Here is a 15,155-nt window from a genome sequence, read left to right on the forward strand (position 1 = left end):
ACTCTGCGTTCTAATGATGGCCGACACCAATACGAAGGTGAGAAATAGGCAGGTAGACGAGCCGGCATTGCAGAAGTATCGTATAAATTCCAGAGATAACCGTACAGAAATCGTAGCAAATTCTTTAGAAGGAAATAACTTACGAATGCTTAACAGCGTCTTACTTCAAAGAACGATAGCCAGCGGATTTAAAAGAGCCCTCACTGGTGGTCGAAACTGAAGGCCACTTCGCAACGCACTATCGAGACAAAAGTGGTGTACTCCACGCGGCGGGAGCCGGAGCAAAGAAAGACTGGGGCATTTTGGCGATCTAAAGCACGAAACATTGAAATGAGTCAAGCGACATACCTGCTGACATTAAAGGTAACGCATTGGATGTCTCGATCCCAGATGCCGTCTGTAGACGGCGTTGCAACGCAGTTTTCCGTTGTTCCGGCTCTCGCCCCGTGGAGTATACTCCTTTCGTCCCGGATAGCACATCCCTTCTGTCAGCATAGTGGGTGCAGATGTGTCCGACAGACTTGGCTGTAGCTACCGTAAAATCACCATCATCATCATTAGCATTATGAGCCTGACTACGCCCACCGCAGGCCGAAGGCCTTTCTCATATCTCTCCAATTAACCGGCTTGTGCCAGCCGCGGCCATGCTATCCCCGCAAAATTCCTAATCTCATCCACCCATCTAACTTTCTACTGCCCCCTGCTATGCTTGCCTTCTCTTGGAATCTAGTCCGTCCACCTTGATTACAATCGGTTATCTTCCCTTCAAATTCCGTACGCTGCCCAACCCCATTCCTCTCGACTTCGACAATGGCGTAATTAACCCGCCTTTCTTCTCTCACCCACTCTCCCTCTTCCTCTCTCTTTACGTTACACATATCATTCCTCTTTCCATAGCACGCGGCGGTGACCTTATGATAAGCTGAACGCTATTCGTTATCCTCCACGTTTCTGCCTCATTGGTGAGCGCCGGTAAGATAAAGCTGTTGTATTCCAGAGGAATATTGGTAAACTGCCAGTCATGATCTGAGAGAATCTGCCAAATGCGCTACACCCCATTCTTATTGTTCTAGTTATATCCTTCTCATGATCCGGATCAGCGGTCACTACCTGCCCTAAGTAGACATATTCCCTTACTACTTGAAGCATCTCGCTACCAATTGTAAACTGTAAACTTTCAAGGCAGCAGAATACTGGTCTAAAATAAGCGCGAAAGTGAAAGTCCGTTGATGAATCCGGAGCACAAAAAAAATTAAGTAGGAACCTGCGAAATAAAAGAATATATCTTTTTTTTTTTCAAAATGCATGTTACAATAGCCTACCTCACAAAGCCCTGGCAGCCTCGTCGGTTCCCCGGCAATCACAGAATGCCAGAAGTAATGTAGCACTTATAAGAACACGAATTTAAGTAAAAAATCAAATCGAACACAATTTGAGCAGTGAGTCAAATTCGAGCCCACTTTATCAATTTCCCAGGTAATACTAGGAGACATATTTTCTTGTATTTTGCGTAAAATAAATGCTGATAGCGTACAACGTTATAGCGTTTTCTCCGCATCGATTCGATACTCACAGCAACAAAAAATTTGAGACCATGCCCGAGAACTCGTATTCCGCTCTATCTGAAGGGCACGATCACAACATAACCGAAAGCAATGATAACTTTATGAGCCGTACTTTTAAGTTTGGAGTAGGAGGTACGGTAGCTAAGAAGGCTGCTGGGAAGGTATGCGGCGAACCAAAAGTTGTGTAACAAAACATCCTTTGCATCCCAGAACTAACCGAAGGCTGTTCCCGCAAACTAGAAAAACTAATTATGCAATCATTGACGTAATCATTGCGGGCAGCATTCTTGGCAACATAATGCAATAAAAAAACGGAAAGAAATTTTCTCAGCCGCCATTACGTAGCGTTTCTCATAAAGGGTGCTGTTAGTGACATTCTGTCTCTCTCTCTCTGTGTTTTCTTTTTCCGCGAGATGCACAATGAATTATTTATTTCGTGCACGGGTCTTAGCTTTGTTTGCATAAAAAAGTCCCAAGGAACAGTCACAAATTCGTAGAAGTCTCCTCGCGGAAGTTTCTGTCCCCGCACGAAATTGGCTCGAAAGCTTCTTTACCATTAATAAAGGCACTGAGAGCTGTGGTAGCATTCAACACAAACATGATCTTGAGCGATTAGAAAACCACAGGCCTATTTCCCCGTAATCCCTGTCTCAAAGTGTACTAAAATAATTAATAATACAACCATATACCCGCTTGACTGCGCTGAGGCAAGCAAATTAACCGGATGGTTTTTGGAAAGAGATTTGCAAAAAAAGAAAACAATTTTTAATGAGATTGTTGATAATTTTGCAGAGTAAAACTCCTCCGAATATTAAGGATAGTAGAAATCTGTTTTTCAGGATTTTATCTAACCTAAGAAACAGTAGTGCATGAAATTAGTTTTCCCACGGAGAGAATGCAGCCTTGTGGACACAATGTTTTCCTCGCCATTTCACTAATAAATTCACATCAATTAAAAATAGGTCCCTAGTCACTGCAGGAAGCGTGGATATTTATACAGGAAGCTTAAATATACATCTATTCGTAGAGTCTTCGTAGCCCGGCATTCTACGTGTATATCTGCCTCCAAAATTACAAACTAGTCTTTCAAGCAACGCATGCAACACGGTGCCTCAAGACGGGAAATTCCTTTGTGGTATCAAAGAGTCATTACGTAATACGCTAATTTTATTTCGCAAAGCGAAATCCTATACACCGATACATCCTCCTTCGTTTGGAAAAAAAAAAGAAAGAAGAGGAAAAGAGAAAAGAGAAGAAAACTCTGTTACAAACAAATCTGAATGGTGTATGGCCCTCGCACAGACGCCTTGTTGACTTCACTTGCATTGGAAATTTAGGGCACCTGTACAAAGTCCTTGTTGTACGAGAGCCGCCGAGGTGGTGCTATTTGTCTTGTTGATCTCCTTAGTGCTGGTGCTGGCGAGGCAGTGCGCGGGGGATCCTGCGTTGGAGGCGCTGTGCCGAGCTGTGGCATGATAGTACGCGACTGCGGTGGACCAGTGCGGGCCGAGGTTGCCGAATTGTCCGAGCTGTTTTCGTCGTCGACGAAGTCCGGCAGCTCCCGCTCAAAGGGTTCACTGGTCGGTAGCAGGTGCCGCCGGTTGCGTCGCAGAACTCTTCCACCTTCGGTGAGTACGTCGTACGACCTGGGAAACCTGGACTGACGCAAGATCCGAGCTTTCGGTGACCACGTGTTCTGCCTCACCCGAACGACGTCACCTTTCTGCAGTGGAGCCAACGGCCGCTTGAGGCTTTCGGTCTGGCGATGCTTGTACACCTGGTAGTTGGCACTACAGCGCAAGTCCGGCAATGTGGTGCGAAGCTCGCGGCCTTGGAGGATCTCTGCAGGGGTTCGACCGCACTCTAGAGGTGTGGTCCTGTAAGCAAGAAGTCCCAACCAAAAATCTTGTTTAAGTTCGGTGGTTTTCTTTAGGATGCGCTTTACAATTTGCACACCCTTCTCCGCGAGACCATTTGATTGAGGGAATCGTGGACTCGAGGTGGTGTGTTTGAAATCATATCGCTTTGCAAAGGCAGCGAAGTCGTTACATGCGAACTGCGGACCATTGTCTGTGCATACCTCCATTGGTATGCCGTATCGTGCAAAAATGGAGCTAGTTGACTCTATGACGCTCCTCGCTGACAAGTCGTTAAGCAGTTCTACTTCGGGGAAGTTTGACAACGCATCGTATAAACACAAGTAGGATTTCCTACCATACTGGAAGATGTCGATGCCCACTCGGTACCAGGGCTTTTCAGGCACAGGACGCATTTTCAATGGCTCTCTTGGTTGGCTGTAGGCGTACTGCATACATACGCTACACTTCTTGACAAACGCCTCAATGTCCGAGTTCATTCCAGGCCAGAAAACTAGACGCCGTGCCCTGAGTTTGTTCTTATTAATGCCCATATGACCATGATGTATTTTTTCTAACATTTCCCGTTGTAAAGTAGTTGGTATTATAACCTTGCAGCCTTTTAGCAGGACGCCTCTAACTTCGGACAGTTCGCCCTCGCTTGACTTCAGCGGCCCTTCGATAGGAATACCATTACTTAGGCATTTTAGAACGGAGCTCAGATAAGGATCGTTCCTCGTCTCTACGGCCAGTCGCTTCCACGTGTCGTCGCTGACAAGTGAGCAAACCACACTTACGGCATGAACTTCGACGTCATCGCTCTGGATGCTCTTATCGTCCTCGGCGGGGGCCCTTGATAGCATGTCGGCGAGCAGAAGTTTTTTGCCTGGAACGAAGAATATTGTGATCTCATAACGCATCAGCCTAAGAAAAAACCGCTGCAGCCTTGGCGGCATATCGCCAACTGCTTTTTTGTGGATGGCAACTAATGGGCGGTGGTCTGTTTCCACAATAACCTGCCGGCCGTAGACGAAGTGGTGAAACTTTTCGCACCCGTATACGATAGCCAGTGCTTCCTTCTCTATTTGAGAGTACCGCTGCTGCGCGTCAGTGAGCACTTTGGAAGCATAAGCCACGGGTTTCCAGGAATCGCTATGACACTGCATTAAAGCTGCAGCAATCCCATTCTGTGATGCATCACAGGACACTTTTGTTGGTTTTTTGGGGTCAAACATTGACAGGAGCGGTTGTTGGCTCATGCTATGGCATAGCAGTTTCCATTCACTCGCATGGTTATCTGTCCATTCAAAAACTGCATCTTGTCTGATTAGGCTCCTGAGAAGAGTCGTTCTTTCCGCCAGCGTGGGCAAAAATTTTGCAAAGTAGTTTGCGACCCCCAGCATTCGCAGAACTCCCGATTTGTCAGAGGGGGCGGGCATTTCCAACATACTTTTCACTAGTGAAGGGCTCGGTTTTATACCTTCTGCACTGATAACGTCGCCCAAGAACTCAATTTCTTGAACGCCAACTGTGCACTTCTCACGATTAAATGTGAGACCGGCCTGCTCAGCTGCTTGCAGAGCTGACCGAAGGCGTACGTCGTGCTCCTGCCGGGAAGTGCCCCAGACTAGTATGTCGTCGACGTACACTTTCACGCCGGGAAGAGATTCAAAAACTTCATTTAGTGTTTTCTGAAACACTTCAGATGCCGACGAAATACCGAAAGGCATCCGTAAAAAACGATATCGACCGAACGGTGTTGCAAAAGTACAAATCCTGGAGGTTTCTTCGTGCAATGGGATCTGATGGAACGCCGAGTTTGCGTCAAGTCTGGAGAACACTGTTGCGCCCGCTAGCTCGGATTCTATATCTTCTCGCCTTGGCATTTCGTAGTGTTCTCGCTTAATGCATTCGTTTATCTTTCTAGGGTCCATGCACACTCGGATATTGCCGTCTTTTTTGCGAACGATAACGAGAGGACTAACCCAGTCTGTGGCTTCTGTGACTTTTGTGATGATCCCAGCCTTTTCCATGCGTTCAAGTTCTAGCCGAAGCGGTTCTCGCAGAGCCAGAGGTACCCGTCTCGCTGTTTGGACAACAGGTGTGGCGCCTTCGCTCAAGGCCATGCGGTATTCGCGTCGAACACAGCCTGTGCCGCTGAACAGGTGTTGGTAATCGTGAATGACTTTATCAGAACTGTTCACTGTTACGTTGTGAACTTCCCGCGGCAGAAGACCCAGTTCTTCGCTTGCTTCAAGACCAAGGATTGCTTGATTTCCTTTGCGCACTACAAAAAAGTTGCAAACGCTCTTTCGGTTATTCAGCTCCACTTGAGTTCTGAGGACACCCATATGTTTGATAATGCCGCCGCCATACGATCTCAGGATCACACTACTCGGCATTAATGATGGCTTGGGATTCATCTTCCTGTAAAGACCGAAGGGCAACAGGTTAGCTTGGGATCCCGTGTCCACTTTCAACTTCACCAGCAAACTGTTCATGCATACTTCAACGGTCCATTCACGTCGACTGCTGACGCTGCTAACCGACACGTCGAGTACGTTAAAGTCTTCTTCGGATTCTTGCAGTGCGTCCACCTGATTATTTGCCTTGCAGCAGACCGCGAAATGGTTCCTTGCTTGACACTTTCTGCATGTACGTCCGAACGCTGGGCAGCTTCGCGGCGCATGAGTTCGGCCGCATTTTCTGCGCTTGAATTGCTTTGATTGCGCTTTACCCAAAAACGGGCTTTCCTTTCGCACCAAGTCCACCGTTTGCTGCTGGCGCTCATTCCATATCTTTTGGTGTTCAGCTGCGCTCTCAGCGGCTTTGCAGATTCCTTCTGCTTTTTTGAGGGTGAGCTGGCTGTCTGCGAGCAACTTCTCTTGTACTTTGCTATCACTGGTGCCAAAAACTATTTGGTCTCTAATCATTGACTCCGTCAATGAGCCGAAATTGCATGAATGGGCTTGAGTCTTCAAATCACGCAAAAAATGTTCAAAGGGCTCACCGGAATCTTGCATCCGTTTCCTGAAGATATACCGCTCGTGGACTTCGTTCCGTTGGGCAGCACAGTATTCTTCAAACTTTTTCACCACCGTCGCATAGTCGAGCTTGTTCTCGCCATCCGCAAAGGTAAACGTGTTGTAGATTGCGATGCCTTCCTCACCTGCGATGCTCAAGAGCAGCGCGGCCTTCGCAGACTCTGGTCGAGGTTTTTCGGTTGGCTCCGATGCAGTCAAGAAGAGCTCAAACTTCTGTTTAAAGAGCTCCCAGTGCTTGCTGATGTCCCCTGTCACACGTAGCGGCTCCGGTGGCTTTAGGAATTCCATCTTGTTGGTCGGTGGCACCCCACTTCTGACACCACCTCGAGTCCACGATTCCCTCAATCAAATGGTCTCGCGGAGAAGGGTGTGCAAATTGTAAAGCGCATCCTAAAGAAAACCACCGAACTTAAACAAGATTTTTGGTTGGGACTTCTTGCTTACAGGACCACACCTCTAGAGTGCGGTCGAACCCCTGCAGAGATCCTCCAAGGCCGCGAGCTTCGCACCACATTGCCGGACTTGCGCTGTAGTGCCAACTACCAGGTGTACAAGCATCGCCAGACCGAAAGCCTCAAGCGGCCGTTGGCTCCACTGCAGAAAGGTGACGTCGTTCGGGTGAGGCAGAACACGTGGTCACCGAAAGCTCGGATCTTGCGTCAGTCCAGGTTTCCCAGGTCGTACGACGTACTCACCGAAGGTGGAAGAGTTCTGCGACGCAACCGGCGGCACCTGCTACCGACCAGTGAACCCTTTGAGCGGGAGCTGCCGGACTTCGTCGACGACGAAAACAGCTCGGACAATTCGGCAACCTCGGCCCGCACTGGTCCACCGCAGTCGCGTACTATCATGCCACAGCTCGGCACAGCGCCTCCAACGCAGGATCCCCCGCGCACTGCCTCGCCAGCACCAGCACTAAGGAGATCAACAAGACAAATAGCACCACCTCGGCGGCTCTCGTACAACAAGGACTTTGTACAGGTGCCCTAAATTTCCAATGCAAGTGAAGTCAACAAGGCGTCTGTGCGAGGGCCATACACCATTCAGATTTGTTTGTAACAGAGTTTTCTTCTCTTTTCTCTTTTCCTCTTCTTTCTTTTTTTTTCCAAACGAAGGAGGATGTATCGGTAGCTAAGTCATCGTCCCGGAAGCCACGGGACATGCGCACACAGTCGGCTGCTGGGGAGAGGAGGTCGCCCTTCTTTCCAGTGGTGGCTATAAAACCAGCGCGCAATAAAGCACGAAGGCTCCTTTGCCCTGCAACCGTGTTGTCATGTTCTATCGACTGTGACTGCCGATACATGTGACAGGCGACTGTGACAGCCGAGGCAGTCCGGTGGAGCATCGAATGTTGTGCTAATTCTTGTCCTGTTGCTCTTAGGCGCCGATGTGTCCCTTACTGGCCAGATGATCCTGCTGCATGACGGGAGCGTGGAATGAAGATAGAAGCGCCAAAGCATCGACAGATAACTTCGCCGTCACCGCCTACAGGAAACTGACGTCATGGACCACGGGATTTAAGCACTACAAAAGGAAGCAGCGAAAGGCGACCCTCCGCAGTCCGGTGGAGCATCGAATGTTGTGCTAATTCTTGTCCTGTTGCTCTTAGGCGCCGATGTGTCCCTTACTGGCCAGATGATCCTGCTGCATGACGGGAGCGTGGAATGAAGATAGAAGCACCAAAGCATCGACAGATAACTTCGCCGTCACCGCCTACAGGAAACTGACGTCATGGACCACGGGATTTAAGCACTACAAAAGGAAGCAGCGAAAGGCGACCCTCCGCAGTCCGGTGGAGCATCGAATGTTGTGCTAATTCTTGTCCTGTTGCTCTTAGGTAAGCGACACTTTGTTTTTTTTTTGTTGTTGTTTTCTTGTACACTCCACTGGACTGCACCTTTTTTGTGACCTTCTTTGTACTCACCAATGGCTCTTCAGCAGTGTTTCTCTTGTTCGAAGAATTTTGGCAAGAAAACTACGTTTTTAACATACAGTAACTGTGAAAAGTCTTTCCACATAAAATGCTCAGGTACAACTAAATCAGCTCTTAAGAACATAGGTTCAGGCGATTTATCGGCCTGGAAGTGTGTTGACTGCAGGGAAACAGAAAGTACTGATGATGATACATCAAGCAGCGAAAATGATGAGACAATGCAGAGTAGCAGGCCCCCGTCTCCCAAGACAACCGCTATGAACACTCTGATTGAAGGCTTCAGCCAGAAGCTTACAAAAATTTTGAGCCGAGTAGAAACGCTTGAAAACAAGGTAGACAAACAGAGTGCTACCACACAGGCAGTAGAAAAAGCAATGGAAATGCTTGCTTCCAAATACGACGAACTCTTGTCAAAGATTACCAGTCATGAAAACGAGATAACTGAACTAAAGAAAACAACTGAAGAACTGAATGAAAAATTGACTGAAAAGGACACTGAGATTGCCAGGCTAAAAGATTGTGTTGAAAGCGCAGAGCAGTACACAAGGCGCAGAAATGTAGAAATACATGGGATTGCTGAAGCCCCTAATCAGGACCTTTACCAAGTTCTGACTGACCTCAGTGAAAAGTTGAATGTTCAGACACCAGAGCGACAGAAAATAGAAGGGCTGCATCGACTCAAGGCACAAAAAGATAAGATTGCGCCGATTATTGTTCGCTTCGTGGACCAAGCCACACGGGACATGTGGCTGGCGAAAAAGCGCGCGCTGAAAACAGAAAAAATCTACATAAATGAGAACCTGACCAGAGCTCAAAAAATGCTGCTTGCTGATTGCAAGAAGCTTGCGAAAGATCGAGGGTTCAAATTCGTCTGGGTGAGCAACGGCAAAATTCTTGTCCGAAAAAGTGAAGGTGCATCGATAATTAGTATCAACTCTGCTAAGGATCTTGAGAAACTAGCGTAATGGCGTCCTTTGACTCATTTAGCGAGTGGAACGTTCATGTTGAAACTGCACAGAGAGATGCAGATTTGAACCATGAACTCGGTTTGCTGCACGTCAACATCAGAAGTTTAAACAAATACTGGGATGAAATAGGATTCATTTTAAAGACTGCTGCGGTTCCATTTGATGTTATTATTCTCACAGAGGTGAATATAGATGTGTCGAGAAAATGTGCATTTACATTTGCAGGGTACACTCAGTACGCATTGTGCCGTGAAAACCGTAAAGGAGGCGGTGTTATGCTGTTCATAAAAAATGAGTGGATGACGAATAGAATTGACGTCAGCTTTATTCACGCAGAGGCGGTCACTCTCTCTATTTCCAAAGGAAATACAGATTACACTTTATGTGCAATATACAGGCCACCAAATCTGAATGCCAGTGCATTTCTAGATGAGCTGCATACTTTATTTTCATAAATATATGAATGAGAAGAACTTCATCATTGCAGGGGATCTAAACATAGACATTATGAAAGAGACAAAAGGTATCACAGCAGATTACCTCAATTTGCTGGCAGAATTTGGTCTTGTGAATGTAATTAATGAATGCACGAGAGAGGAATACTTAGGTGCTAATATTACCAAGTCATGCATTGACCACATAATTATTCGTTCGCAAAACCAGCAGTATGTTTCGGGAGTTATCAAGCAAAAACTAGCTGATCATTACTTTGTGACGGTTGCAATTCTGTCTAAGGATCATACAACTGATGGAGGTATTATTACAGGTTCTGTTCTAGATAACAGAAAAGTAGACCAATTAATTCGCAATGTTAACTGGAGTTCCTTTTTAGACTTAGATCATATCAGCTTATATAGCAAAACTATTGAAATCTTTCACAACGTCTATGCACAGTCAACTAAATCTGTTAACATCAAAATAAGAAGACCAGATCAGAAGTGGATAACTCATGAGATAGCACAGTTGTGCTGTGCAAAAGATAAAGCGTGGCAAAAATGTAGGAAGCAACCTGAAGATAAAGCTCGAAGAGATGAATATCGCGCTCTGCGGAATCAGGTAACGGCGAATTTGCGTCTGGCGAAAAGATCCTTTTACGCACGACAGTTTTCACTGAACAAACATGACGGAAAGAAAACGTGGCAAATTGCCAATGAACTGATGGGTAGACAGAGAAAGGCTTCCGTTGATGAAGCAGTAAAAAAGAATTTTCCAAAAGAAAACGTGAAAGTGCTGTGTGAAAAATTTAATGACGTGTTTATGCACACAACCGAAAAGTTGCGGAATATAGTTGTCAGTAGGCCTGTACCACATCGACCGAAGCGGACATGTGTGCATACTGCATATCTGCCACTGATATCAGTGGACGAGCTATGGAGCATTATGTGCAGAATGAAGCAGTACAAGCCACCTGGGTATGATGGCATTCGTCTGAGAGATCTTTGCAGAAACTTTGACGCTTTGAAAGAAGTGCTTATGAACATATTGAATGGTATATTCGAAACTGGTGATATCCCCGAAGAACTTAAGATATCTGTTGTCAGGCCAATCTACAAACACGGGAAGAAAGGTGATTTTACAAATTATAGGCCGATCGCAATACTGTCATCAATAGCACATATTATGGAAAAGCATGTTGCATATGTTATGGAATCATTCTGTGAAAAATATTCTTTGAACAATGATGCGCAGTTTGGCTTCACAAGGAATAGAAGTACGACTACACTTCTTGAAGAATTTTCTGACTATGTTTACAATGCACTAGAAAATAATCACATCGTGTTAGCCTTATTTCTGGACTTAACTAAGGCATTTGACACAATAGACCATACACTACTACTCGAAAAATTAAGCTCACTTGGGTTCCGCGGTCATTTTAACAAGTTTTTTGTCAATTATTTTACAGGTAGATTGCAGTGTGTGATGCTTGATAATACGCATGGAGATTTAAAAAATGTTAAATTCGGTGTACCTCAGGGAAGTACACTTGGCCCACTACTTTTTAACATATATGTATCCGATTTGGGTTTGTTACAGCTTAAGGCAAACGTTTTTCAATACGCTGACGACACAGCGCTAGCGCTTGAAGCTACTGATTATCGCACAGGCGTGGAGTCATTTCAAACAGATATAAGTGAAGTTGTTGACTGGTTCTCGCAAAATTTTATTTTTTTAAACGTGAACAAAACAAAACTGACATGCTTTAAAAACCCTCATAAAATTGTTGCTTTCAACCAACCACTGTATCTTCATACATCCCATTGTTACCAGTGTAATTGTAAAGCTATGCAAATAGAGCGAACAGTTCTGTATCTGGGCATCCACTTTGACCAACACCTTACATGGAGCGACCACATCGTCTACCTCTCTCGAAAGATAAGGGCCATTGCAGCTATGATGTATCACCTTCGTGGTAAAGCTCCGCTCCATCTTAGGCGACTGATCTATACAGCATTAGTAGAACCTGTTTTAAAGTACGGCATTACTCTATACGGTAACTGCTCCGAATACAAGAAAGAAGCATTAAATGTTATCCTAAAAAGAATCGTCAGCACTATAACGTACGGCACAAAACTACACTCGGTTGACATGAAAGAGAGATACGATGAGTTAGGCATCCTTAAAATTCGTGAACTATTTCACTTTGTTGTGTTAACACGGTATTATTATTCAAATGAATATAAGACTCCCGTAAAAAAAGATGTCACCTTGAGAAAAACAGAACGTTTTTTTAAGCCATGGGTTTACACAAACTATGGTAAAAAGATGCGCAGTTATTATGTACCGGCTGTATTTAATGAAATTCCAGATGATCTATGTATTGCAAGTAACAAACGTAGGATGATGACTGACATGAGAAATTGGTGTGCAAATGTATTTCCCTGTGTATAGCTTGAGTTCTTTCGTATGTGCAATTTTGTGTCCAAAATTTTTTTGTTTGTGTTTTGTTTGGTTTATTGTTTTTTTTTTCTATGTTAGTATGAGTGTTTAGACAAGTAAAGTATACATATGAAAGTATTTCTTCACCTGCTGCCTGATCAGCCAACAAGCAAAATGTGCTTAGGCAGATCAGAATTTATGAATGTGTACGTATACAGACAAATAAAATTTTGATTTGATTTTTTTTTTTGATGCGAGGTGTCTGCAGCTGGGTGCACTGCATCAGGGAGGTGGACCTGGATGCAGAGAAGGTGTTCGACGTGTTCCTATCGTACAGCAGCAAAGATGCAGGCTGGGTCCACGAGGAGCTGATACCGGGACTAGAGGCTGTCGGCTTATCTTACTGCACCTATGAGCGGAACTTCAAAGGCGGTTTCCTGCTGCAGGACATCATCCGTGACGCGGTCGCCTGCTCCAGAAGGACAGTGCTCCTCCTCACCGGGTAAACATGTTCCCTTACATGCGCATAAACGGATGCGCAGCTCTTACTCAATCCTAACAGCTTCTCGGTCCATTTCATGTCTGAAAGCAACGGGCGCTGCATATTTTGGTTTCTGACGAGTACTGTGCGATCGTCTACTTCGGCTCTACGCTAGAACTATGCCCGATCAGCCAGGCCAAACACTTCTGGCCACTTTTGATTTCTGTAGGACTTTGGACTTCCGCGCTCCTTGAAAGCCAACTGAACTGATCTATGGCAATTTGATCCTGTTCTGCTATTCAGAAAAGTTTTTATTGGCTGCCCCTCCACTAAACAAAATTGTTCTGACCTCTCCATACGCGTAGGCATGACTGATTTTCGGCACTTCTTTTCCGTAGCGGGTAGCCATGCATAGCTGTAAATATCAGCCCAGGATAGGACGTGGTGTTCAGTACAGAAGCTACGTTCATTTTGATTGTCCTCTGTGATGGATGTAAAGAATACTTAGGTATGTAAAGGCCACTGACTCACCCTTCCAATTTACGAATAACACGTGCTCTGAAATGTAGCCCGCATGCTAGGAATCACTGCTCTTGGACCATTTCCACGATTGTTTCATAATACAAGGTGAAGTGTACGCAGTAATACTGGGAATGTTGTGATATTGTTTCTCATCTCCGACGTTTGTAGGTTAAGTATAGCTAGTTATGTTAACGTTCTTTAATTCCCAACTTATGGGACGTTTTGACCCTCATTTCGCACTTGACAGATTTTATGATGGTTAGCAGGTGGACTTTTAGAATCGCTCTTTTCACGGCAAAAGCTGATGATGTGTTCTGTCTCCTGCAGGAACTTCGTCGCAAGTGAGTGGTGCCGCTGGGAGTTCCGGTTGGCGCATCAGAAAGCCCTGGAGGACAACGTCAACAGACTGATCATTGTGCTTCTAGACGAGGTTGCCCCTGGCTTTCTAGACGAAGACCTGCGCCTCTACATGCGGGCGGCGAATTACCTCCGCTGGGGAGAAGCGAACTTTTGGGACAGGTTCTACTGCTCGATGCCCAAGAAGGATGCAAAAAGGAAGCTCATCAAGCACAAACCACTGCAGCCAGCTATTGCCGAAATCGACTCGATTGAACTGAAAGAGGCAGCACCTTAGAATGTTGAATTCCACTGCATTTATGATATGAGTAAGATAGCAACGCTGATAAGCATCTGTGCCTCATCTCGCTACGTACAGGGGTTTGTGTTCTGGACTCTGGTCCCTTCCTACGCCTGTGAGAACGTTTGCTTAAGGCTATAAAAATTACAGACTACTGCATGCCGGGAAGGCCTTGTAGGAATTAATAACGCACTGCATATAAATCGAGTGAATGTCACACGTTGCAGATGCCAAATAATATTGAAGAAAGAGACCTTGGAACGCATGCATAAAAAGACTCGTAAAAGTAAACTGGAAAGAATACAGAAATGGGTACTCTTGTTTCATTCTGATAAATTATGACAGCCCACTTAATATGTTAAAAGCGAAAGCGATCTTTAAGTGGAGGCTCTCAAAACTGGAATAATATACCTCAAGTGGAACACTTTGCGCGATATTCATCCTTATAAAACTGGTCGAAACAAAGAAAAGTATTTAATGCCTCCATCTTAAGTTCGCAGAAGAAAGAACCACATTTCAAACTTAACGTATTTCTTCTTAGAAGTGCTTTTTGTCAGAGCAGACAATGAAAAGAATCTTTCACCACCAGACGTTGTTAATGTCATGCCAAATTTAGGCTTTTTCTCAAAAGTTCAGGGTTTCATGTTGTGTGTGTTCAAAAGTGACCCCCCACCCCCTCAACCCCGCTTTATTGCAAAACTGGCGAAGATAGTAGGAAATAAATAAAAAAATACGTCTTCAGACGTTCGCTCGCACAAGCATCAAAACCTGCAAAAACGTCAATTATTTCGTGCGTGGTAAAATGCTAAAAATATGTTTTTTCCTCTTCAAGAAACCATAATTGAAATAAATTAAAAATATTGCCTGTGTCACTAACCTGCAGTTGCTGAAAGGAAACTGCAGTTATTACTTCCCAAGGAAGGTTATTGATGTCTGAAGTGTTTCTTCTTAAAGGGGCTATCACAATGCACACAGTAAATACCCATTTCAAGCAAACACTAGCAGTTTCTGAAAAAAATCACAATTTTCACTTGATTCACCGCAAAGTTCGTAATCGCTTCTTCACAGTGTGACTATTCGCACAGACAATCCCTGAGTCAGTACTTCAGCTTCCTGGCGCCGTCTACGCTCCGGAGCTCAAGGACCGGCTAACAGAGATCCGAGCTCGGAGCTCGAGTTACCTTATTTCCTGCTACTTTCTTTCTGGTTCATTGCTTCTTCGAATTTTCGCTCCTATAGTTACCGTAGAAAAAAAATACAACACAATTTTTT

The 15,155-nt window shown here is 45.2% G+C and overlaps 1 protein-coding gene and 1 pseudogene across 1 annotated transcript; one reads left to right on the top strand and one right to left on the bottom strand.

The window, feature by feature from the left end:
* Window positions 1-2,765: 2,765 nt before the first annotated feature.
* Window positions 2,766-5,547, bottom strand: LOC149333813 (uncharacterized; annotated as a pseudogene).
* Window positions 5,548-12,494: 6,947 nt separating this feature from the next.
* LOC149333814 (toll-like receptor Tollo) lies at window positions 12,495-13,880 on the top strand. The gene is made up of 2 exons (XM_089557808.1): window positions 12,495-12,745; window positions 13,574-13,880. Exons 1-2 carry the CDS (start codon window positions 12,495-12,497, stop codon window positions 13,878-13,880), a joined length of 558 nt encoding a protein of 185 aa, XP_089413934.1.
* Window positions 13,881-15,155: the final 1,275 nt, after the last annotated feature.

This window comes from Amblyomma mixtum, chromosome 8 (assembly GCF_055824585.1).
Source record: "Amblyomma mixtum isolate Tamu chromosome 8, ASM5582458v1, whole genome shotgun sequence".
NCBI lineage: Eukaryota > Metazoa > Arthropoda > Arachnida > Ixodida > Ixodidae > Amblyomma > Amblyomma mixtum.